The sequence below is a fragment of the Syngnathoides biaculeatus genome, chromosome 12 (genome assembly GCF_019802595.1).
Source record: "Syngnathoides biaculeatus isolate LvHL_M chromosome 12, ASM1980259v1, whole genome shotgun sequence".
Taxonomy (NCBI): domain Eukaryota; kingdom Metazoa; phylum Chordata; class Actinopteri; order Syngnathiformes; family Syngnathidae; genus Syngnathoides; species Syngnathoides biaculeatus.
In genome coordinates this window covers 8420833-8445227 of record NC_084651.1, presented here as the reverse complement: position 1 = coordinate 8445227, position 24395 = coordinate 8420833, and the positions used below count along the sequence as shown (strand labels likewise).

Below are 24395 nucleotides of genomic sequence, written 5' to 3'. Positions count from 1 at the left end.
GCTCAGCGGATGTTGGGAACTTGTTGAATGGGAAAATTCTCAAAACGACGAGAATTGAGGTTTTTTTTCCCCTCAATTCGTTTCCAGCGAGGCCTTACCGCTTTCCGTCAATATGACGTCAACAGCGGGAAATGCGGAAATGTAGTTTCCTTGTGTCGTTTTCAAAGCTATGTTGATGCTAACAGTTTTCGAGTCTTAACGTTTCTGGTGTCGACTTACTTGACACGAATATTGTAAGTTATAAAGCGTATAAAATATAATATCTTATCACGCTCGAATTGTTATAGGTGAAACTGCTGTTGTCCATCGTAGCCACACGGGGGTGCTCAAAATGCACATGAACGAGGCAAAACTGTGATTGTGGATTCTGACCACTAGAGAGAAGCATTTTAATACTTTGCTTTTCAAGAGGCTCCTCACCTTTTTTTTTCTTGATAGCGATAAAGATGATTGAGGAAAGCACTCATTTCAGACAGTCCCTGAAGTCTAAATCAGGAACTTCCATAGATAGATAGATAGATAGATAGATAGATAGATAGATAGATAGATAGATAGATAGATAGATAGATAGATAGATAGATAGATAGATAGATAGATAGATAGATAGATAGATAGATAGATAGATAGATAGATATAGATAGATAGATAGATAGATAGATAGATAGAGATAGATAGATAGATAGATAGATAGATAGATAGATAGATAGATAGATAGATAGATAGATAGATAGATAGATAGATAGATAGATAGATAGATAGATAGATAGATAGATAGATAGATAGATAGATAGATAGATAGATAGATAGATAGATAGATAGATAGATAGATAGATAGATCAAATGAGGTGGTATCTTCAGGTCCAGTCTGATATCAGAAATTTTCTCATGTTCTTTCTGTCTTCAACCTCTAACACTAAGAGTTATTTTGACTACATAAAAGTAATGGTGGGTAGCCATTATTCAACTGGGAGAATAAAATCCCGATGAGGTCATTGTCTTCAAAAACTCAAATATGTATTTTGGTGATTCTGTAGACATTCATCTTATGGTGCACATGAGGGATGTGGACTGTTTCAGGGAGGATCCACCAACAAAGCTATCGTAATGGGGCATCGCGGGAGAAAAGGTTGGTACGGTCGACTCGCAGCAAAACGGTTCCGGGTATAAAAGCTGAACCTTGACCTTGCTGTGTGGAGTTTGCATGTTCAAACATTTCACATCGTCTTCACTCTTGAGAACAAATAATTAAAAAAAGAAAAAAAAAAAACCAAACATGTACCTGTGAGATCAGGCTCCTGTTGCAAGTGCAGGCGGAAGAATAATGCAGCGAGGGCTCTTTTTCCTTCCCAGTGAAACCCAACACTCAGCTCAGCAGATGCGAGCAACATGAGTGGAGGTTAAAGAGCGACTGTAAATGGCATGTTTTTGTGCCCCCCTTTGTGCTCGTTCACGGGGGAATTCTGGACACTGCTCAGATTTGCTCAATAAGCACTAAATTATTCAATAAGAGTCATTTAAGATCCTCCTTTCAGTCCTCTTGAATGATGTAACACAAGAAGCTTGCCTCTTTGGATTATTATTTCATCTACAGAAAGAAATGACATTTGTATCGTTGGGTTTTCTGCCATGAATGTTGTGTTTTAGTATGCACTACTTTCGACAATATCCTTTAAATGCATGTAACTTGGAGACAATGTAGATACTCTGGTACCTTGCAATACGAGTGACCTAACCTCGGGGTCATTTTTCAAATTTTTTTGTTATGAATGTTGGCAAATGAAACAAAAAAAGAAACATAAATAGGATCTATGTGGCTGTATTATTTAAACAAAAATGGTGCAGCAACACATGTAGATACACTTGACAGCAGCACTTACAAGCCGTAAATTTTTCAACTACTGCGTCAAAACAACCACTGTAATATTACTGCAGATTACGGATTCAGAGTATTTGAGTGAAAATCTTCTTCGGTTTTGTGCGTGACTTTTTTACACTGCCGCCCAGTGGCCAGTTTGTGCACATCAGAAAGCGGGAGCCACAGCTAATCAAGCATGGCGGACAAACTGTTTATTTCTTTACTTTCTACTTCCCGTAGTACAATAGAATAAGATAGGGGGTTATTTTCCTTAATAGAACCACATATTTGTGTTGTATTTTGGGAGGTATTTGATCGAGTGCAATATTTCCTGTATAACAGGAAGTGCAGGACATTTTGGTGTGAAGATGCCATTTGGGGTGAAATCAAGGTCTCGTTCTCTGACAAAGTCCCATGGAGATGGAATCTGCCTGAACGAGCCCCAATCAGAAGCAGGGAGATACCAAAAAAAAAAAAAACTGGATTTTCGCGGCGCCCACAAATAACGGCCCTTGACTTTGACAGCATGGAAAAACCTCCTCGCAGCTATTAATATTCCTCATCGTATTCGTTCGCTCATTAAATTCACGGATAAAACGCCTTGGCGGAGGTCCGCCCGGGCCCTGAGCGCTCTCGTGTGCAATTACTGCGCATGCTTGATGCTGCGTTACATTGCAGCGAGGTTGCTCCGTGCCATATGTGCTCTTTATTACCCACACAACAAGGGTTAATAATGTCACGCCGAATCCAGGCGGTGCCTCCCACCATGCTGTCCTCCCTCGTTTCTGTCCTTTGAGCACTCATCAGATCTCCTTATAATCGAGTTTAAAGCCCAAGTGTCATGCCTATAAACATTCTAAAATAGATATTGTAATAAAAAATACATAGAAGATGATTCACTTCAATGTCTATACGAAAAAATTAATACGAGGGGAGAGCGTGTCATCCATGCGCAAAGTTGCGGAAGTCTCGGTCGACATCCAAGTGGTAGCCAAGTGGTAGCCATATTGCCTGCAGATGTTACACCAGGACCTTCGTCATTGAAAACACGTAGTGGCAACTTGCTATGGGACACGGAAGCTCTTTTCGAAGAAGAGAACATCTCACAATTAAGTGAAGTGACCGGGGCAATATTACCCAATCCTTCAGAGGCATATTTAGATGATATGTGGATCGCTTCTAACTAACAACAGACTCCCATACCCTGAAGCCGTACTCGGAGGACGAGGTACAGGCGAAGACGTCCGCGGCACCGGCGGGTACATCGACACATTTAGAACCCCTGACTTACGTACGCGGATCTTTTGTTACGTTCTGAGAAGATTTATGTCACCCCCAAACTATTATTTTTTTAATAGCTCTATACACATCTACCTGTCATTTGGAACCCTCGAAGCTCTCGTCCTTTGCACCCGTGCGATCCATTTTTCACGACGAACTGGGTCTTTTTGAAAAGTATGAAGAGTAAATCTATCCTCCCGAGTGTTCGAACAATATCCAGTAATACAACGAGCCGGCATTTTGGCTAACGCACAGGAACAACGAGCTACCTTACAGCAGGTAAAACTGGTAGAAACATACGAGACCGCCTGAGTGTGCTACTGCTGTTAACGTCACTTTCTGCTTCTTCTCCAAAACAAATCCCTCGAGAGGATTTTCATGGCGGGAGTTACAAAAAGCCATATACGTCAAAATTATGTTTGTGGTGAAAAAACGGATGGGTTCAATTCCAGCTGCCGTTTTTCCGTGAATAACATAATAAAAATCCTGAATTTCATGACAGTGGGGCTTTAAGCAACATTCCAAGGATACTGAATAAAAGTTCAAATCAAATTACTTTGGCACGCTAAGAGAGAACAGTCACTGCCTTGTCCTATTGCATGACATTTTTGTCCACTAGTAAGACAACTTTGTAATCTTCATAGGACCAATACATGTTAAGAGTTGGGAAAGAAAACTAGTGACCACTTTGGTGCTACCAACAACATTCAGGAGGCCACTAGTGTATGGCAGAGGACTATTACTTCAGTGCAGTACAGGAGTTTACCAGTATGATTACTGTAATTTCCGGCCTACAAGCCGCTGCTTTTTTCACACGCTTTCAACCCTGTGGTAGTGTAGCGTGAGCACGGCCCTAGCATTAGCACGGCGTTAGCATTAGTACGGCGCTAGCGTTAGCGCACCTAGCTATAAGCCTCAGTACACAGAAAGAGTTTAATGCTAGCGTGGCACTAACTCTTTACCAGGTATGCTACAGGCCGGGAATTACGCTACATTAACTATTTATGGGCCAAAGTATGCACTAGAAGAGTCTTTTGACTTGTGCGCTGAATTGTCTTACTGAGGAGAGAGAGTGGACTAGTACTCGGACCTTTGGGTGGATCTCAAGCGTATCGAATAAATGCTCAATTATATTTCTGTACGTCATCCATCTTGGACCCCATATGCTCCTCTCTTCTGTCTGCATGTTCTACTGATTCTTTCACACATCCATTCCCAACATAGCGTGCACGTCACCCATCATCATCATCATCATCACCACACATCGCACCAGTCCACAGCGACATGCTCGGCGTCAATGTCAAGCCATTCCCCGGCAATGACAATGTTGATTACCCAGCAGCGGCTATGGCTCAACGCAAATGGAAGACACACCCTTCACAAGGGTGAACAGAGGCGGTGGACTTTGTCTCAATGCGTGCCACGTTAGCGCAAACTAGTTTGCCGATCAAAGGCCTGCTTAAAAGGAGAAATTCATTCATTCATTTTCTTAGCCGCTTATCCTCACAAGGGTCGCAGGGAGCGCTGGAGCCTATCCCAGCTGTCAACGGGCAGGTGGCGGGGTAGACCTGAACTGGTTGCCAGCCAATCTCAGGGGCACATGGAGACAAACAGTCGCACTCACAGTCACACCTACGGAATGAACGTTGCATGTTTTTGGGATGTGGGAGGAAACCGGAGTGCCCGGAGAAAACCCACGCAAGCACGGGGAGAACATGCAAACTCCACGCATGTGGGTCTGGGATTGAACCCGGGACCTCAGAACTGTGAGGCCAACGCTTTACCAGCTGATCCACATTAATTGGACACACTAAATTGCCCCAGGTGTGATTGTGAGTGTGGTTGTTTGTCTCGATGTGCACTGTGATTGGCTGACAACCAGTTCAGGGTGTCCCCCGCATCCTGCCCAGTGACAGCTGGGATAGGCTCCAACACTTCCTGCGACACTCGTGAGGATAAGGGGCAAAGAAAATGGATGGATGGATGGATTACCTATCCTCTATTGGTCACTGAAAAACTACTTGCACTCAGGCCAAATCCCCGTCTAATACAAAAGTAATGCTTTTGCACCATCATGTGGACTCTTGGTGCCATGGAACTATGTTGAAGTGAAAGAAGGAGCATCATTTTGAAGCAATATCACCCAATCTAATATAAAAGTAGTGATTTGCTGCCATCTTGAGGCATTCACGAATCAATTTCACACAAATTTTCTTCCAGGAAGTCACCCTTTTTGGGAAGTGGCTCTCAATGAACCCGTAGAGGTATCTCAAGACATTTTAATATTGTAGGACAACTTTTTCTGTCTGATGCTATTTGCTGGATGTTGTGGGGCACGAGCCTAAATGCAAAAATCACATTTTGAGGTTTGTTTTTCTTTTGACATTTATTGTGCTGTCTGAAGAAAATGTAAATAATAAAATACAGTGAACTAAATTATGTTTAATCCTCCCCTCACTTCAACATAGCTCCTTGGCACCAAGATGTCACAAGATAGTGGCAAAGCACTACTTCAATATTAGACTGGGCGATCGGTGAGTTTTTCAGGAACAATTTAAGTTTGAAAAATGTTATTGATATGTGAAATCATGAATGCCAAAGCGAGAATATGCGATATGCGTGCGGGGGGTCCATACATCCAAACCGAGCGTGCTCTTTCATGTACCTGCGTTAGCAGATAACGTGATCACCGCCGCCGTAATCTCTTCTGGCTGGATGATGTCATAAATTATACCCGCTTATTAAAAATTCCCACGGGGCTTGGTCTTTATTTACGAGACTGATTTTAAAGACTCCATTAAATATATCTGACGGTGTCATTAGGGCAAGCATCCCCGGTTTTAATATGACCTCCGGAGGGGGGACAAACACTCATTTGTGAAGAAATTTTGTTTAATAATATAGATATACCACTGTATGCGCTCATGACTGATTTTTAATCATTCATAATCACCAACTAGATACCAGTGCACCGTGAAGTCATCAAATTGAATTCTGCCCACTCAGCTCTTCAACAATTTATCTTTGGTGCAAATAAAATGTCCCGACACATGTCACGACCGAGGATTGTTTGATAAAATCGCTGACGTTTCGGCCGCAAAAGAATGTCATAACGTGGTAAACAAGTGATTAAAAGAGAAGGGTACAATGATGGCACCTTGTAAAGAACAATAAAGTATATGAGGGGAGAAAGAGGAGGCAGGGAGATAATAAAGATGGAGGATGAGAGGAAACGGAGCGAGGAAAGAGCGGCGAGCGAAAAGTATCAAGTGTGTTTGGGAGACATGGGAGGAAATGCACAGTAAATGGGAGTGAGGGTGTAATGCATAAAAAATGGATCAGAAACGAGGGTGGAGGATGAAGAGGCAGGGGGGAGTGCTGGCTGATGAAAGGATGGAAAAGATGCATAAAAAAAAGAAGGGAGAGGTTTCGACTCTGCATATAAAAAAACTTAAACTCTCGACCTCCGCCAAGGTCGGAAGATTGCATTGCAAGTGCATTAAGCCTCCTGTAAGTCCTGAGATCATTGAAAGTGGTTTGATCCATTTGTTATCCGGAGCACTTGCCTCATCCGGGTCAAAGGTGAACGGGAGTCTACCCCAGCAGTATTCTCGGACAGAAAAATAGGGCAAAAAGTGCATTTCGTGGCAGTTTTGGCCGTTCCGATTATGCGCAACCACACAAGGTGGCATTGCTGCCCTAAAACAAAAGAAAATCAATCCATTACCTGAGCCACTTATCCTCACAAGGATTGTGGGGAGTGCTGAAGCCTATCGCGGCTATCAAGGCGGGCTACACCCCGAACCGGTCAACAGCCAATCGCAGGGCACGCAGAAACAAACACGAATCGCGCTCACAATCACACAAGAACATACGAACTCTGCACAGGCGGGAATTGGATTTGAACCCGGCTCCTCAAGTTCACGCGTGCGTTAGGATTGCTGGATTTGAATCCTGAACCTCAGAACTGGGGGAAAGATTTAATAACCATTCCACATTGCACATTTCACTTTTTCAAAACAAGGAACAGAATTAAGGAGAATTTAAAAAAAAATGATCACGGCAGATATTATTGTCGTTTTGTGGCTTGGTTTGGTTTTTCACCAAGTTTCTACCACATCTGGTGGGGAACTGCTTGCTTGGCTTGTCTTAATAAACAAAAATCGCCACTGACTGTTGCCCGTATTTACAGAGATCTCATGATCCATCTTGTTTTCGATAAAATGATATTATGTATGAGTATTTGGCCTTTAAATGTACTGCGCCTGGAGCTATAATGGGGAGGGGGCATGGATTTCAAATACACTGTAAAGTAAAGATGCTGTACGAGCATCAATTTAGGCCTTAGGAAAAAGTGTAATTATTAAACCCAAGTGGAGTGTAGACATCCGCCAAGGTTGAAAGGTATTTATGTTTAACAAGTTTATTCTGGAGTCGCAGGAAAAATACAGCACAAGTGAAAATTTGTGGATTGCTGTTTTTGGATTTGGTTGAATATTTATACGTCGTATGCCAGAATGAAAAATAGAATGTGTTAGAATAGTACAGGACATGTATGAGGGGAGCAGAACAGCGGTGAGATGTGCCGTGGGTGTGTCAGAAGAATTCAAGGTGGAGGTGGGAGTCCATCAGGGTTCCGCGCTGAGCCCCTTCCTGTTTGCGGTAGTAATGGATAAGCTGACAGACGAGGTTAGACTGGAATCCCCTTGGACCATGATGTTCGCAGATGATATGGGAGGAAGGACATGAGGACAGTGGGTGTTCGAGAGGACGATGCACGAGATGGGCCTGGATTGAAAAAGATGACACGCTGTGGCGAGCCCTAACGGGACAAGCCGAAGGAAAAAGAAAGACGACGAAGTTATATGGTAGCTAGCGGGATTCTTTCTGGTCTATGCACAATGACATTTGGAATTGACTGATGAGACTAAGCATTTATATTCAGGAGCGCGGGTGGAAAGATGGTGAAAAAGGATGAAGTAAATTCGGTTAAAAGGGGAAAATTGTTCCGTTGCTTGTTAGGTCGTACGTTACCTTTTGAGATTTTTCCTAGCTAAGGATACGTTACACAGTAAACAAAAACCCTGACTTTTGTTTGAAAGTGGCTCTGGATCTTTGCCCAGCCAAGCTGCCAAGTCACGGGCTGAGAAACTCGGCGTCGGCGCCAGTATAAATGTAAATACGTGTGGCAGGTGATTGGCTTAGGGAAATACTGGTGATTGGGCTCAACGCAGATGATGCTAGCTGGAGTCAAATGCGCATGGGATTTTGTTGGTTTCTGAAATAAAAAAAGTTTACATCATTGTTTGGTTTGTCAGGGTTAGGAAATTCAACATCGAACGTTGTCGTGAGAGGCAGTCTGCTTGTAGGCGTGGCTGTTTTTTTTTTTAATAAATGGGGCTTGTTGGCTTTTGCGGTTGAACTCTTTTCCCCCAAACAGTGTGGACTTGTTGCGAACTCTAGTTTACATTTGATAATTCTTATAAATTTGCTAAAAATGAGTGATTCCAGACACTTAAGTCTCATTGGTAGCGAAGAAATAAACATGTAATGTCGAGGCCACCCCCTGAGGCCTACACACACACACCTCCTCCTCCTCCTCATCAACTTTTATTCTTTATGTCTTCACCCGCCTCCTCTTCTTCATCTTTGCTAATAGATTCCCACCCCCTTCACTCCCCTCCAAAAGGGGGGGGGGGGGGGGTCAGCGGTAGAATGCTTCACCCTCATCCCGCTTTGCCTTCCTGTCACACACTTCCAAACGAGCCGTTCACTCCTCTTGTCACACCTCGTTTGGGCGGAAGACGACGGACGTGATGCATGTGCCACCCACCGGCCACCCTCTCTAACCTTGCCGCCCACCCTCCACCCACCCCCTCGTCCCCTTTAGGTGCTGATGTGATGTGTGACACGCATATTCACACATACACACACAGTGACAGGATAGGAGCAGATGGGCGCCTGTTCATGATAAAAATAAAGATTTAACCCCCGCCTGCCCCACTCCCGTGTCTGTGTCAATCCACAAAAGTGAGAGTAAATGAGACCCCTTGAAAGTGATATTTAATAGGACCCCCTCCCCCACAAACCCTTACTTTCACTGTATTATATATAGCGTGTAAGCGTTGATCAATAATAAATGAAAAGACTGCGTTTGCTGCAATTATGACAAGCAAGGATTTAAGATCTCCGCCCCGCAGATAGACAACTGTATGTATGTCCATTAATTATTGAATGGACACGCGAGAGGGGGGGCGATGCAATAGTGGAGACGATCAAAGGAAATATTCATGCCAGTGGGAAAAAGGGAGAGCAAGTGTGTCCATCAGTTCCTGTGCCAATGTGAAGAAACGTTAACATGGAGGCCGGTTTAAGGTGGGGTGGGGGGGGTGCCCGCAAAAATTGATAATCCGTGATACAGTGAGACAATACAATGTGGAGTGACATGGATCCATGTGGTCCGCCTGGTCAGATTTCGGATTGCCCGTACTCTGTTATTAAGTCATATAACAATTATAATTACCAAAATATGTGTAATTAAGGTGTGACAAAGGTTCGTAAGTGTACAACGAAAATCATCCCTACAGTTCTCATTACGTGCATGTGTTTACTGTTCTGTCTTCAGACAATAAAAGGCTGAAAAGTGTAACCATGGCGCTCCTTTTTCACATGCAAGGGGATTACACGATCCTGTAAAAATATTACATAAAACGAGGGAACAGTACGTGAAATACCTGTAAAACAGACCATATTTGGTCACATAAGGGATTGTAAATTATGTCAAGTCCCAGAAGGCCTCACAATGAGGCAGCAGTAGTTGTAGCAGTAGTAGTAGTAATAGTAAAAGTAGTAGTGCCGTAATTCCCGGCCTTCAGAGTGCTCCTGATTATAAGTTTCACCCACTACATTTGTAAAGGAAATACCATTTGTGTAAAAGCCGCAAGTGCCCACATTGAAACACGAGATATTTACAAAAAAGGGGGTACAGGGGGAGTATCCCGTTAGCGCCTCCGTGCTAACACTAACGCAGCTGATTAATAAAAAACATACCAGTAAAAATCACTGAGACACGGCAGTAACACACGAGCACAGCGCTAATAGGGCCTGACCGGTAAAAGTCACTTCCTCGGCACATATATTCCACCGGTCTCACTCTACTTTTTCCGCTCAAGTGCGCCCTTGTAGCCGTTAGCCTAATCACCGCATAAGCCGCAGAGTTGAAAGCGTGTGAAAAAAGTCACGGTTTATAGGCCGGAAATTATGGTAGTTTACTGAATGGTTTACAGCGAATACACAACTGAATTGAATTTCCCATTGATGGATTATATCTAGGCGGCACGGTGGTTCAGCTGGAAAGCATTGGCCTCAAAGTTCTGAGGTCCCCGGTTCGATCCCAGACCCGCCTGTGTGGAGTTTGCATGTTCTCCCCCGTGCCTGGGTGGGTTTCCTCCGGGCACTCCGGTTTCCTCCCACATCCCAAAAACATGCAACATTAATTGGACACTTTAGATTGCCCGTAGGTGTGATTTTGTGTGCGCCTGTTTGTGCCCTGCGATTGGCTGGCAACCATTTCACGGTGTACCCCGCCTCTTGCCCGTTGACAGCTGGGATAGGCTCCAGCCCTGCCGGCGACCCTTGTGAGGATAAGCGGCAAAGAAAACGGATGGATGGATTATATCTATATTTTAGTAAATAAAAACACAATCCAAAAATTAAATCACTTCAACGAGATCCATCTGATTTGAAGTAGACACTGCACGAACAAAAAGAATTATGATAAATCATAAACTGACCAACTTGAAGTGCTAGACATTTGACTAGTCCAATAACCTCTTCATGTTAATTACCTATAACAGTTCATAATTACCTTTAAAATCATTTATCATTTCAGTGGGAATTAATTCTTGTAGTTTGTATCTTAATTATTGTTCTCTATATCCCAGTCGTCATTTTATATCTCATGTTTAAATATAATAATTTTTCAAAATGTGTAGACAATTTTATTATTTAAGTATTATGGAGGTTTTTTTTTTGGGCCCGATTGTTTCTTTTTTGCATAATTATAAAATCTTTAGACATACAGTATGCAGTATATTATATTTTCATAAAGTCATTTTTATATATTATGTATGTATTTTTACATTAAATACTTTAGTAACTATTTTTTCCTATACTAGGCATTCAAGGTCCCTTTTAAACAAGCACTTGGTTACTAAATATGCACTATAAAGGCTTATCCATACATTCCATATCACATATCCTCTGCAGGCGCATATTAATCTCTCCAAGGTTAATCACCATCCAGGCATCAAACACACTCGCTCCTCATATCTCCCGCTGCCAGACTGCCGCCTTTCGCAGCTTCTCGGTACAAAGTCGGCCAGCCAATAGCGAGCCAATCCGGAGTTGAAGACTTTGAAGGGGAGTCCAGGCGTAGCGCAAAGGGGCCTCCATGAAAAGGAGAGCAGTTGCCGACACGTTTATTCATAGCTCACAGATTCTAGAAAATTCCACTTGAAAGCTACAGATGGAGAGGGAAAGGACGATGGGCAATATTCCCTATGGCTGTTTACGAGGGTCCCATTCAGAGTGACCCCAATAGGCCCGCGCTAGAGGACCTGCTCAACGAGGATCCATCATAAGAGAGCGGAGGGGAGGGGGAGGGGTCCTCGCACAATGTGTCAGGCCTCGTACGTTCCTGATGTTATTGATTCAAGAGAGAACGACGCTCACCTTTTTGTGTAGAGAGCCGCCATTCTGAAGGACCCCCCACCAGCCCCCCCTGCCGAGAGGCGCACTTCACGTATAGGCATAGGACATTAAGCTACCACTATGGCCCCCCATCCCATATAAAAGACCTCTTAGCATTCACTCTGATGTCTGAAGCATTTCCTCCTCATCACTCTGCACAATGGCACAAATAGAAATTATTGTCCATTACCGCAAAGTGTTCTTGTCACAAAAAGTAATCGCAAATCATCTTCAAAGTTAAGCATATCGCACATTTCACTCCACGAAATGATACATTTTGACACCATTTCAAAGGAGCATAAAGTCAATTTTGTGAAAATTAAACGTGTCCATGTCCGTTTTCCAAGCCGCTTATCCCGACAAGGGTCGCGGGAGTGCTGGAGCCTATCCCAGCTAACTTTGGGCGAAAGGCAGACTACACCCTGGATTGGTCGCCAGTCATCATTGGTCGAATGCTTCTAAAATTGCTTGCAAAAATTCTTTTCAAAGCAATGTAAACATGAGAAAATGGTCTATGCATTTGTACTAAATCACACTTAAAATGCATCAGCGACTGTGAATGGGCCGTACTTTATTCCACTCCAGTGGCCTTTTTTTCCCATCCATCCATTTTCTTTGCCGCTTATCCTCACGAGGGTCGCAGGGAGTGCTGGAGCCTATCCCAGCTGTCAACGGGCAGGAGGCGGGGTACACCCTGAACTGTTCGCCAGCCAATCGCAGGGCACACAGAGACAAACAGCCGCACTCACAATCACACCCAGGGACAATTTAGAGTGTCCAATTAATGTTGGATGTTTTCGGGATGTGGGAGGAAACCAGAGTGCCTGGAGAAAAGCCACGCAGCCACAGGGAGAACATCCAAACTTCACTCTGACGGGGCCAGGATTGAACCCGGGTACTCAGAACTGTGAGGCCAACGCTTTACCAGTTGACCCACTGTGCTGCCGAGTTTTTTTTTTTTTTTTTAACTCAGATTTTAATTTACAGCACAAAGCAAAAAAAACAAAAAAAAACAAAACAAAACTCGGAACTGGAGAAACTCGGTAAGTCAGTGTACCACTTTACTGACACATTATTTAAGAGAATGACAGGATGATTTGCCATCAAAAGGGTTTTTGTTTACCCTGTTTTCCTTGATATTTTAGTTATGAATGTCCTCTGAATACATTCGGAGTACAGTAATAGACAGGTTTACTATTTTTAGATATTAGGACGAGTGGCATGTCTGCAGATGTTTATTTATTTGGTGATTAAAAATCCACCTCTGCTAGGTAAATGTCCCTAAAATGGACAGCTTGCAGTTTCAATTTAGTTTTTAAAGCCATACACTCGCACATTTGCATAAAATCCATGAAATGTCTGATGGGCTTTTCATAGCATTTGAACATGTTCAATTAGAGGCAGCCGGAGCGCCTCGATCAAGCGCGGCGATAACGGGCTCCAAAGTCATTGTCACCTCTAAAAACACGTCCGCATGCAGCCCGCCTCCTACAGATGTTATCGGGAGAATTAACTTTTTTTTTTTTTTTTTTTTACAATGCTGCTTTGCACATCAAATAGAGCCTCCTCATCCTCATTCTCTTCTCCTGCATGCATCCGGTGACCTCAGCGTCAACATGAGGCAATACAAATTGCGGGTGTTCACCACCGCAGGAGGTAAAACCAAGAGGGAAGAGGGCGAGAAGGGACCAACTTGACATTGACGCAGCTGCTGAACTGGAGCGACCTCCGCCATCACTTGCACTGCAAAAAGTCTCATCAAACCACAATCATCCATCCATCCAAATGGTGTTAACAAATCCATTGGCTTGTCCATTCATCCATTTTATTTCTTAGCCGCTTATCCTCACAAGGGTCGTAAGGAGTGCTGGAGCCAATCCCACCTGTCAACGGGCAGGAGGCGGGGTACACCCTGAACTGGTTGCCAGCCAATCGCAGGGGACATCGACAAAAACATCCACACTCACAATCACACCTACGGGTAATTTAGTGTCCAATTAATGTTGCATGTTTTTGGGATGTGGGAGGAAACCGGAGTGCCCAGAGAAAAAAACACAGGCATGGAGAGAACATGCAAACTCCACACAGGCGGGGCAGGGATTGAATCCGGGTCCTCAGAACTGTGAGGCCAACGCTTTCCAGCTGAACCACCGTGCCGCCCAAACCATGATTTAAAAAATAAAAAAACAAACAAAAAAAACTTGTTCTTTGTCTGCCAAGCTATTTATCCTTAGAAGGGCAGTTGTTGTTTAAGAGCTTTAAGCATTTCTATTTTTAAAAACGACTTATCAAGATTTCATTGCTCTTTATGAATAAGTTTATCTTAAAATGAGAATACGTGTCATTTGAAGCCATCCCTGGTGTTTTTGAGGGTATCTGGACCCCGATTCATGACGTGGGATACATGCCAGAACCACTCGCAATGGGTAAAAATCCGTAATATTGAAAGATCTTCTTTTTTAATGTTTTGTATTTTTTTATCAGTACCACAATGTTTATTGGTCTTTAAACCTCTCAAAACACAGTTTTAAAAATTTATTTTAACTCCCTCCCAAAAAAAATAGCAAGCATAAAATATATTTTAAAAAAATACTATTGTGCTGTAGCATCTTAACATGCCTTTAAGAGGTGGGGCCTGTTTGGGTGGCGTGTGAACAGGGGTTTCATGCTGGATTGACTACTTTAGAGCGCCTCGTTGTCTTGGGGGGGGGATCTCCGTGACGACTCAGTGGGATATATTTTAGCCGTTGGAGTATTTAAGGGGATATGCTGTATATTTGGGGCTCAAACATACGGTTAAGTCTATCCATCCATTTTCTTAGCTGTTTATCCTCACAAGGGTGGTGGGGCGTGCCAGAGCCTATCTCAGCTGTCAATGGACAGGAGGCAAGGTACACCCTGGACTGGTTGCCAGCCAACCGCAGGGCACTTAGAGACAAACAGTCGCACTCAGAATCACACCCTGGGGCAATTTAGAGTGTCTGACTAATGGTGCGGAGTGCCTGGAGAAAACCCACGCAGGCACGGGGAGAACATGGAAACTCCACAGAGGCGGGGATGAGATTGAACCCTGGACCTCAGAACTGTGAGGCAAACACTTTTAATCACAAAAGTCTCAAAGGTCTTGTGTCCCCTTTTCAGCTCATAGTGGTTGAGTTAAGAACGGCAGGGGCGAACAAGCCCACACCATTCGAGACCTGAGAATATTTTGGATCATTTCCAGTCTAATTTTCTTGTTGCATTGGCATATAATTTTGCTTAAATTGAGGAAAACGTTCCTAATTGTATTACTTTTTTTTTGCTGGTTTGTCCAAGTGTTTACACTGCGCGTCCACCAGATCCCCCGAAGAGCCTGCGTGAAAAAGAAAACAAACCTGCCAGTTGCTCCTCCTCTTCCCTCCACTCTCCTCCTCCTCCATCACTCCTCCTCCTCCTCCTTTTCCATCCCTCACTTGATGCTATCCCAGTGGAGGAGGAGAGCCTGCGCGACAGAGGAGACGGTAAGAAAAGATGCTTTACAACTTGTTCAGGGGGATGTTTTTGTTTTTTTTTTTTTTTTGCATGCGTGCATGTTGACTGATTCTTCAAAAGTGGCACGGAAAGAGACAGCATCGGCGGGTGTCGCACGCCAGCCGTCACCTTGTCAACCGTCCTCCCCGCCTCAATGGAAAGACAACTACCACCATGCAACTTAATCCCTCCCCTACATAAGAATCGCAGAAAGGCAGATGGTCCGGGAAGCGAGTATGATGTGTGAATGGATACCACACGGCTCTCCAACCTGTCCCTTTGGCTGCCTTCTGAGCAACCCAAGTGACTAAAGAAGAAGACGAATAAACAGCATGGAGTTTGGAGAAAAGGTGGGGTGGGGGGGATAAATATATATTTAAATCTAAAAAGCTCGCGGGGCCATCAAAAGTGGTGAGCTGCAGTGTTTTAAGTGGACGGTGTATTTATAGAGGCCGCTGGTTAAGTTCACTAAGCTCCCGCTCTTCCACTCGCTCTCTCATTTTTGCCTTATGAAAATTCATCTGCCAAGCAGCCAAATGCATATTTCATTAGTGGGTGCAGGCACACACACACACATACACACACACACACACACACAATCAGTATGAAAGTCAATCAGCTTGTCCTTAAAACGTCAACCGACTTGACTTTTTTTTTTTTTTCTGATCCCAACATCCTCCATCCAAACTTTCCTTCCCTCTAATTACTTCAGAATCCAACAACATCCCTCCAATTCCCTTCCTTTCTCCGTGCAAGACTAATGAGCCGCCGCCGCCTGTTTTTGTGCGACTTTGTAGCTCATAGAGTTTGGAATCCGGGAGCGTCCCGCAAGACTCAGATGTGCGTTGTGGCTGTGTGTTCCTAAAGCCGCCTCCGTGGTTCTTCCCGCCGCGATTGTCATCTGATCTGCGGGGGCACGGCACTAACATCTTGTTAGAGGAAGAGGCGCCTGTCTTGGTTTGCCGAGACGCCGTCGTCTCAAACGAACGTGGGCCCCTCTGGGGAGGCAAAAAGCACACGCAGACCTGTCATCATCTATTCTATAAGCGGAGTAAACTGAAGATCTTTGCACCTGCGTAGCACAGAAATACACGTATAGAGTACAATAGAAACAGGTTTTAGAGTCATACGCCAATGGGGCAAGATCCACACGAGTTTTCAAAAACTCATTCATTCAGCACAAAATTTTGAAAAGGCTTTTGTGTTCCACCCAGGAAGAATACGCTGGAGGTAGAGGCTGTGCACATGACAACAATCTATCCAACAATTTCTGAAAGTGCAAGGCTTGCGTGTGAGCTGGAGCTTATCCCACTTCAATTTTGGCGAGAGAAGCCGGGTTACACACTGGTCAGGTTACTTAATTGCAGGGCACGCATACAGTAGACAAACATTCACACTCATATTAGCACCTAAGGACAATTTAGTCTTCAATGAACAATGAAGTATGTGTTTGTGGAATGTGGGAGGGAGGTGGAGGAGAGTGCGCGCAGGGAAAACCCACGCAAGCATGAGGAGAACATGTAAAGTCCACACGGGGGGGAAAACAGTTAATCCATAAACCTGAATTTGTGGACTGCACACAAAGGGGTTCCTCTTTGTCTCATTTTTGTCTTTCACAGCTTTAGCTCTACTTGGTGAGTTGTAGAACTCAACCTTCGAGTCCCAGTTAAGTTTTCACTACCATATTGGACGACCGAAGAAGAAGACTGTATTTCCATCAGCATGAAAAAATGGACACTTAAACTCCATGGACTAAATATAGACAAGAAGCTGTAATGCCGATCGCTACAGTGCGACATTAACGAGTGCACTTGTGATGATGAAAAGTGTCAATGGTGTGGACCACTGATCTAAAAAAAAAATAAAATAAAAGACTGGATGGCTCATAGGTCACCAAAACTGAAGTCACCATCTGCCATCTTGATGCTCCCAAAACAACCATGCCGACCTGTGCACCGACAGTAATTAATTAGTTTTTTGGCTGTGAGAACACATTCCACAGGTAAGTTAGAAAGATTTACTTTGACACTGTTAACGTTTGTTCGTAAAGGGGTTTTTTTATTTTCTGATGAGCTTAATTCACTTGAACAAAGTTTTGTTTACGGTTGTTGTTGTTCACTGTTCATTCTCTGCTTCATCTTTATAGGCCAACGTTTTTTTGCAAAAAAATGATGTAAATATTTTCCTGAACTTCATCAGTGGATAAACAAGAAAACACATTTTCTGTGAAATTTTTAATGAATTTCGTAATGCAGAAGTCTGCGAATTGAATTTGATTTTCATATGCGAGGAAACAAGTTTAAATTTTCCATCTGAAATAGGACGTCGCAGAGACAACAAATGAACAATGCGTTTAGCATATTTTTTCCCATTGCGAGTCCTTATTTCCAAAAATATATCCAACTGTTTGACTTAAAATGTAATGTTTTTATTTAAAAAAAAATGCTTAGTTTTTATGCTATGTTATGATGGTAGGGCTTCACAGCGTATTTTGGGAAAAGTTCACATGTCACGAAAATCGCACCCTTGGTAAAATGCAAGGTTTCTTGGTAGTCACGGTATTCTATGTCTTTCCTTTGCACTTAGACTGTTTTGGTTTACCAAGTCAAATTAAAAATCCTTCATGTTACCAGAACTGAAAAAATGTCAAGCTCACACGACCAGTTTTAATTCTACATGCCAAACTTTGAGGAAAAACCCGTCATAATCCAACCTATAAACCATGTCCTCCACATGTTTTGGGAGAACCAAGATGGTGGCCCACTGGCTTCAACCAATCAATATGCCACTCGATGTGTATGCGCTATCTCGTCTTTATTTTTTAGATCAGTGGTATCGACACATGTTAAAGCCACTTTGTACTCCGGCGGTCGCACAGTCACTGATGCCCCCACTCTGTCACGTGACCTATGTATTCCCCATGCAGCACCTCTACGTAGCTTTCCACTCACGCGTCAAGAAAAACGTTCCTGCGCAGAGAAAGCCACAGACATCATCTCTCGTGTTTGGCACGTTTTAGTCACATGCTGTGATGACGTACTCGCCGTTCCTCGCAACTCCGCATACCATCTACGCTTCTTTATCGATTTTGAAATACAGGGAGTACTCGGTCTATGACTGACATCTGTTCCTACAGTAACGACTTAACTCAAATTTCAGCTTAAGTCGGATTCCACCATTAAAGTCTGCTGAGAGGTGGATGGAGAAGAAGAAGGGGAGGCTGTGCTTAGCTATTGCGAAGGAACCTGGTCCTCAATCCTCTCCATCTCAACAAGTATCATAGAAACCTGTTTCGTGATCATTGTATCCGACATAGGAACGGAACCCTTCACATGAGCTAAAATACAGGCTTTGTCTTTAATAATTGTCACCACGGTCGGTGTTGGTGTCTCTCCTTTCTCCAATCTTTTTATGATCTTGAGCTTCGTTTCCATGGTAGTGAATTTTCTTATGGCTGCAGAAGCTTTGCGAAAAGACGCAGCTTTCTTCTTTGGTGGGATAATGTCTAAAAAGGAGGGTGAAAAATGCAAAGATACTCCCGGCGCACAATCACGGACAAGCATTAGCCAGGCAAAATGGCGGACAGGGGACGGGCGTTGTAAAGTCGAAACATCCTAGGTTGAGACAGTCTTAACCCGAGGACCCTCTGTATAATTAAAGATATAATCTAGTCATTTATGTCCATTTGTCCAAACAGACACTGTTCCACTGTTACAATTGTTGTTGTTTCCTTCCCTGTTATGGGAAGGAAAGTAAAAATGGCGACCGGAAATGACCAAAATGTGCTGAAGGAACTCCACCCTGAGACGTCCAAGCAAATACCTGCCGTAGCGACACCTCTGACTTGGAGAAGAACGGCAGCACATTCTCAAAACTGCACATGTGGGTTGCGCTGGAGTATAAAGGCAAACTTCACGTGGGATTGCCGGAGTGACATCAGGGCAGTTGCCGCACGTGTTAGTATAAAGAGGTCTTTAGACAAAACTGAAGTGGCATGAGAAGTGTTGCTGAGCATGTAGATAAGAGGTTTATGGGAAGAAGAAAAGAAGTGATAAAAGAATGTGGAGTTATAACAGCTGTTAACAACAATGGTGCTGCAATGTAGAAAGATATTCAGCTCCTTACTTTGCTAGCTTGTTAGCTCACGGGCTAGCTGACACAATAAACACTTAACTTTCCCTTAAGTGTCTCTGTTGTGTGCTACGCGCTGCACATGGAGCAATGTCCGCAGGGCAATCCACAAGCACTTGTGAAGACAGCTGTCCAACTCGCTGTCGGCTTACTGTGTGAGCTCCACTCAACCATCACAATGACAATCTACAGAGTCTGAAAAAACTATCGTGTCCATTTCTCAAACTATCGTAGTTACCTTGACAGGCCCAACCTAATCTATTAAAAAAAAAAATCCCTTTTTAAAGTACTATAAAGTGCAATATGTATGAGGTGACTAACTGGGCTAGTGCAAACGCAGAATGACTAACAGGCGTGCAAAAAGGTTTTTGTCTATCGAGTGTAGCTCCTTTTGTGTGTTTCCAGAAGCAAAGGGTAATCACAGACGTGGTGGCTGAACAAAGTGAAGAAACGGGAAAGATGCGACTGCCATCGCTATTTCAGTGTCTCGGCACAGTTCTGGTTATGTTCTGGAGCATGTCGTGGTCCGCAGCCCATTCGGCCTCTGCGCCCGAGAACGAGGTAACCCTGCGACCCAACGCGTGGTTATCGGAAGGGAAGATCACCACCATGACGCTCCCTAAAGGACGCACTCGCAGGTAACGCAACGAGAATGATTGCCTCGCGTTTTTATTTCTACCGTCTGTATCTCAATCCATCTTTTGTCCACAGGCTGTACTTCACACTGAGGAAGGCCCCGGCCATGTCGGTTACCGTCAGCCCGTGTGACTCTCCCATCGAATGGAGCCTGGCTGCTCGGACCCTGAAGGACAAACCTCTCAAAAGTCAGCAGTGTGAGTGGACAATGTGACCTCAAACCCTAAAGTAACATGTTTCCATTCATTTTCTATACACCTTAAACTCATGAGGGTCGCGGGTGAGTTGGGGCTTATCTCAATTAAAGTAACAGTTTTAAAACAGTGTTAACAAATCCAGGGTAAAATACTTTGTTGTTGCAGTGTTGACCCTGGCTCACCTGATATAATTTTGTTAGTATTAGCATTGCTGTTAAGAGCACTCTTTGCTGTTAGCCAGGACATCTCTTGTCTTGTGTTAGCATTAGCATTGTTGCTAAGGGTACCGTAAAGCGCGGGGTGCTGGGTTTTGACTTCTCTAAAACTGGTGGACCAGCCAAGACAAGTATTGTGTTGTGCTGCATTGGCACTGCTAAGGGTACTTATTGGAGTTACATATTTGCTGTTTTGGTGGACATTAAAATTACCAGAAAACATTCACATCATAGACAAGTTATGTTATAATGTGACTCTTAGGATTAACCTAATCAACATAAATGAATGTTAAAACCTGACAGTTTATATGGTGGGCTCAAGTCAGTGAAATTTTACAGCTACAGGAGGAGAATGGAAGCGAAAACCGAATTGTTACTAAGTTCCGCTATAAAGATCAATCTCAATATGAGATCCTGAGATCCTGGATCTAATCGCCATGTCTCAACGATGGTAATAGCCTGTTTCTGCTAAAAGTTGAAGAACTTCTATACCAGGCTCATTTTCCACATTCCCAATTCAGCCAAACAAGCTTCTCCACACAGAAAAATAACAAAACCGACATCATAAAATGATGCATGAATCATTCACACTGAGTTGGCAGGTCCCCCAATGCTCGTGTAAATTATTCACTTTGATTCTGTTAGGCTTGTAGAGAAATTTCTGTTTTTGTCCCCCATTTATCATTGACATCATTCAATTGAGGTTTAGGCACTTTGAAATGAACTAACATTTTTTTCAACTATTTGGTGTTGTTTTTCCTCTTTATAAACTAAAAAATAAGTAAATAAAATATTAAATATTAATCTGATATCTGTCTGTAATTTTCCACAACATCTCCTCGTTATGTAAGAAGAATAACCATATTTGTCTATTAAATTTAATTCCTGTGCTACTCCATATTGAAAACCGTTTTCTTTTCCCAAAGGGAGTTCCAAAAAGAGCATGCCCGAGGTGTGGTGGAGGGGTCCTGGGACTGAGGAGAAAATACACACTTTTTCCGGCAGTGCAGTGGACAACTACAGTGGTCCGGCGTACCCCCGTGCATCCATCTACATCCTGAGGCTGCACTCAAAGCTGCAAAACAGCAGAGCTACAGTGTACCTCCACCAAGGTCTGGGGCCTTCGGGCGCCTTCCCAGTGATTCCGGGTGACCCCAGAGTACACACGTTGGGGGTGGGGATGACAAGCGTCACTCTCAGCTGGGCTCCCAGCGCCTCTCTGGCCAGTCCCACTCAAGACAAATACGACTACTGTGTCCTGGTCAATTCCGAACACAACTTTCCCAGTCTTTGCGCGGCCCAAAAGAGCGCCAGGAAGGAGCGGGATAAAAACCGAGAGAAGACAGAGAAGAAGAGGAAGGTGACAGCGTGGCCCATCCTAAAGGAGTGGTGGTGGAAGCAGTGGGAGGATGACTTGGAGAAAGAGAGTCCATCCTCCGATGGAGATCTCCAGTGTGTCTGCGAGGGAAATGAGAGCGTCTGCACTGTGTCCGAGCTCCTTCCTGACACGCAGTACTACTTTGACGTTTTCGTGAGGGACCGACTGAATGGGACCAGCATGGCCTACGAGGGAACCGCCGCCTGGACCCACGGAGAGGCTCGGCCTTCCATCACCACATTGAGGGAGGGCGAGCTGAGGTGGGTCACCTTCCACGACCGAGGCCCCAGATCAGAGCAGTTCTTCAGCTTCCGTCCCCGCGGTTCGCAGCAGAACGGCCTCCTCACTGCACAGAGCTGTGGTGGGGGCGGCAAAGTCCAGATCACTGTCTCGAGTAAAGGTCGTGTTCTGACCACCCAGGCTGTGGGCAAGGACATGGTGCAGATTTGGCTCCACGGAAGCCAGGTCTATCTCATCCACATAGAGAGGGAAGGAACCACCATGGGCAAGCGCTCCACCGCTGCCTCACCCGGGGTTCTGAAGGCTTCAGTCAAAATGCAGACCTCATCCGCCTACCACCGGAAAGGTGTCCCATCACTTCCTTCCACCTTGCAAGTCAAGTCCTTCAACCGCTTACGTGGGTGTGACAGCATCACGCTAGCTTGGATGGGCACAGAGGAAAGGAGCCTGTACTGTATCTACCGGCGGAAGCTGGGGAGCCAACAAGGCAAGGACGCCCTCAATGGATCCTGCCTGGGACCCGAATCCCGCTCAGATACCGAGAGGGTCCTCTGCAAGTACTTCCAGGAGCTGAACCCGAGGCGGGCTGTCACTACAGCGGTGATTGGGAGCCTAGAGCCCGGGACCACTTATGTCTTTGATGTCTATTTAATGCGACGCTGGGGGATCCCTGTCAAGTATGCCAGCAAGATAGTCAAGACCAGAAGGGAGTGTTGAGATGCTGCCCCCTGCAGGACAGTGGTGGACTAAACCGTAAAGACTGACCATGAGAATGAAGCCATTTGACTGTTGCAGGAAATAAGGAAGTATTTATTATCTTCTGGAGGATGGTTTGACTGGCCCACAGTCTTCTGTTGAGAGCACGAAAGGAATCCACACACCAGCAGACATTCATAACAACCATATTCAGTACTTGGGAAAAAAAATGCTCATGTCTCTACTCATCGTCCATCAAGAGGGATAGGACAGATGAGGTTTACGTTTTCAGAATACACACGCACAAAGAACAGAGACCGTGTGCCAAATGTGCAACAGAAACAGATGGGGCAATAATTGGATGACATCTGAGAGATGTGTGTGGGGTGCAGGCGGAGCAGCGGGAGACTGGGGCGGGGGGGTTTGTAGTGTATATTTCCGGTGCTGCATGTATAGGTGCAGTAGGAGTGCAACCTACACATGCTCAGTTCAAAGTCAAAAACGTGTATCTTTGTGTTGTGCTTTTCGCATGAAGCAGTGGAGGAAAAAAAACAAAATACTTGTGACTATAGCCTCAATGACTTTGATGTATTCTTGTGCTGCTTCAAATGCACCAATAAATACTGAGGTACGTCGAGGTTCTTGACTATAAATGAGGTAGGAACGCTACTTCATATACAGTAACATCTTTCTTACAGTTCTTCCGAGGGAGATAGAATGGCAACTACAATTTGCATTTCAATTCATTCACAAATAGATGTGGTGGACATTCAGAAGTAGGTAAGTATGATGAAGAGATGGGCTCATTATTTTACTGCTCTGTTGCTATAATCAGTGCTGTTTTTGGCGGTGGAAATCGGTTAAATGTATTCCCACTGCCTAAACTAACGGCAAGGTTACCTAACACGCGGCCCAAGATATCTTGCAAAATTATTATTAGTAGAAAATTAAAAAAAAAAAATCTAAACCTTACAGGATATACCTGTGACTGCAACTCCAAACAAAAGCTTCTGTCATTGTAGCACAGGGGTCGCTACCACGCAAAAGTATCCTGATGCATTTTGTTTACAAACATGATGAAATGGTCTATTAGAATTAGTTTCAAAGGAATTCATTTAAAACTTGTGCCTAAAACCGTGTACTGTATTATTAAGACGTTTAGAATAATTATTATAATAATTATTATTCCTATGAGCAATATCCAGACACCATGGAGCCCCCAAGTGGCTGTGTAAAAGAAATCATACCATTGTGCGATGCCAGGTAAGTGATATGATATTTCAAGCAAGATCATGGCATACAATTGCAGCCCTGTTGGTTTTCTGTCTATTTCACTAGTATTGGGGCAGCTGTGGCTCAGCAGGCAGAGCAGGTTGTCCGGTGATATAAGCGTCACTGGTTTGAATCCTGGCTACGACTGCCTACGTGTCTCTGGGCAAGACACCGAACCCTTAATTTGCTCCCAGTGGGCCTGGATGCATTCTTTGGGCACTGTAATGGTGTAG

General features: G+C 44.1%; 1 protein-coding gene across 2 annotated transcripts; it reads left to right on the top strand.

Moving 5' to 3' along the window:
• Positions 1-27: 27 nt before the first annotated feature.
• On the top strand, positions 28-23325 carry ndnfl (neuron-derived neurotrophic factor, like). 2 transcript variants are annotated; one of them, XM_061836540.1, is made up of 6 exons: positions 28-233; positions 1035-1126; positions 15203-15387; positions 19934-20166; positions 20240-20361; positions 21503-23325. In XM_061836540.1, the coding sequence occupies exons 1-6, from the start codon at positions 28-30 to the stop codon at positions 22909-22911; spliced, it is 2247 nt and encodes a 748-aa protein (XP_061692524.1). In that variant the 3' UTR covers positions 22912-23325. The 2 variants fall into 2 exon arrangements, with proteins under 2 accessions (XP_061692524.1, XP_061692525.1); XM_061836541.1 differs by lacking the exon at positions 15203-15387 and having other exon boundaries at positions 135-233.
• The last annotated feature ends 1070 nt before the right edge of the window (positions 23326-24395 follow it).

Coding starts and splice junctions, on each gene's coding strand:
- ndnfl (XM_061836540.1), top strand. CDS start 28: ATGGGAAAATTCTCAAAACGACGAGAATTGAGGTTTTTTTTCCCCTCA. Junction 234..1,034: donor ACTTACTTGACACGAATATT/GTAAGTTATAAA, acceptor GTGATTCTGTAG/ACATTCATCTTATGGTGCAC. Junction 20,362..21,502: donor ACCTCTCAAAAGTCAGCAGT/GTGAGTGGACAA, acceptor CTTTTCCCAAAG/GGAGTTCCAAAAAGAGCATG.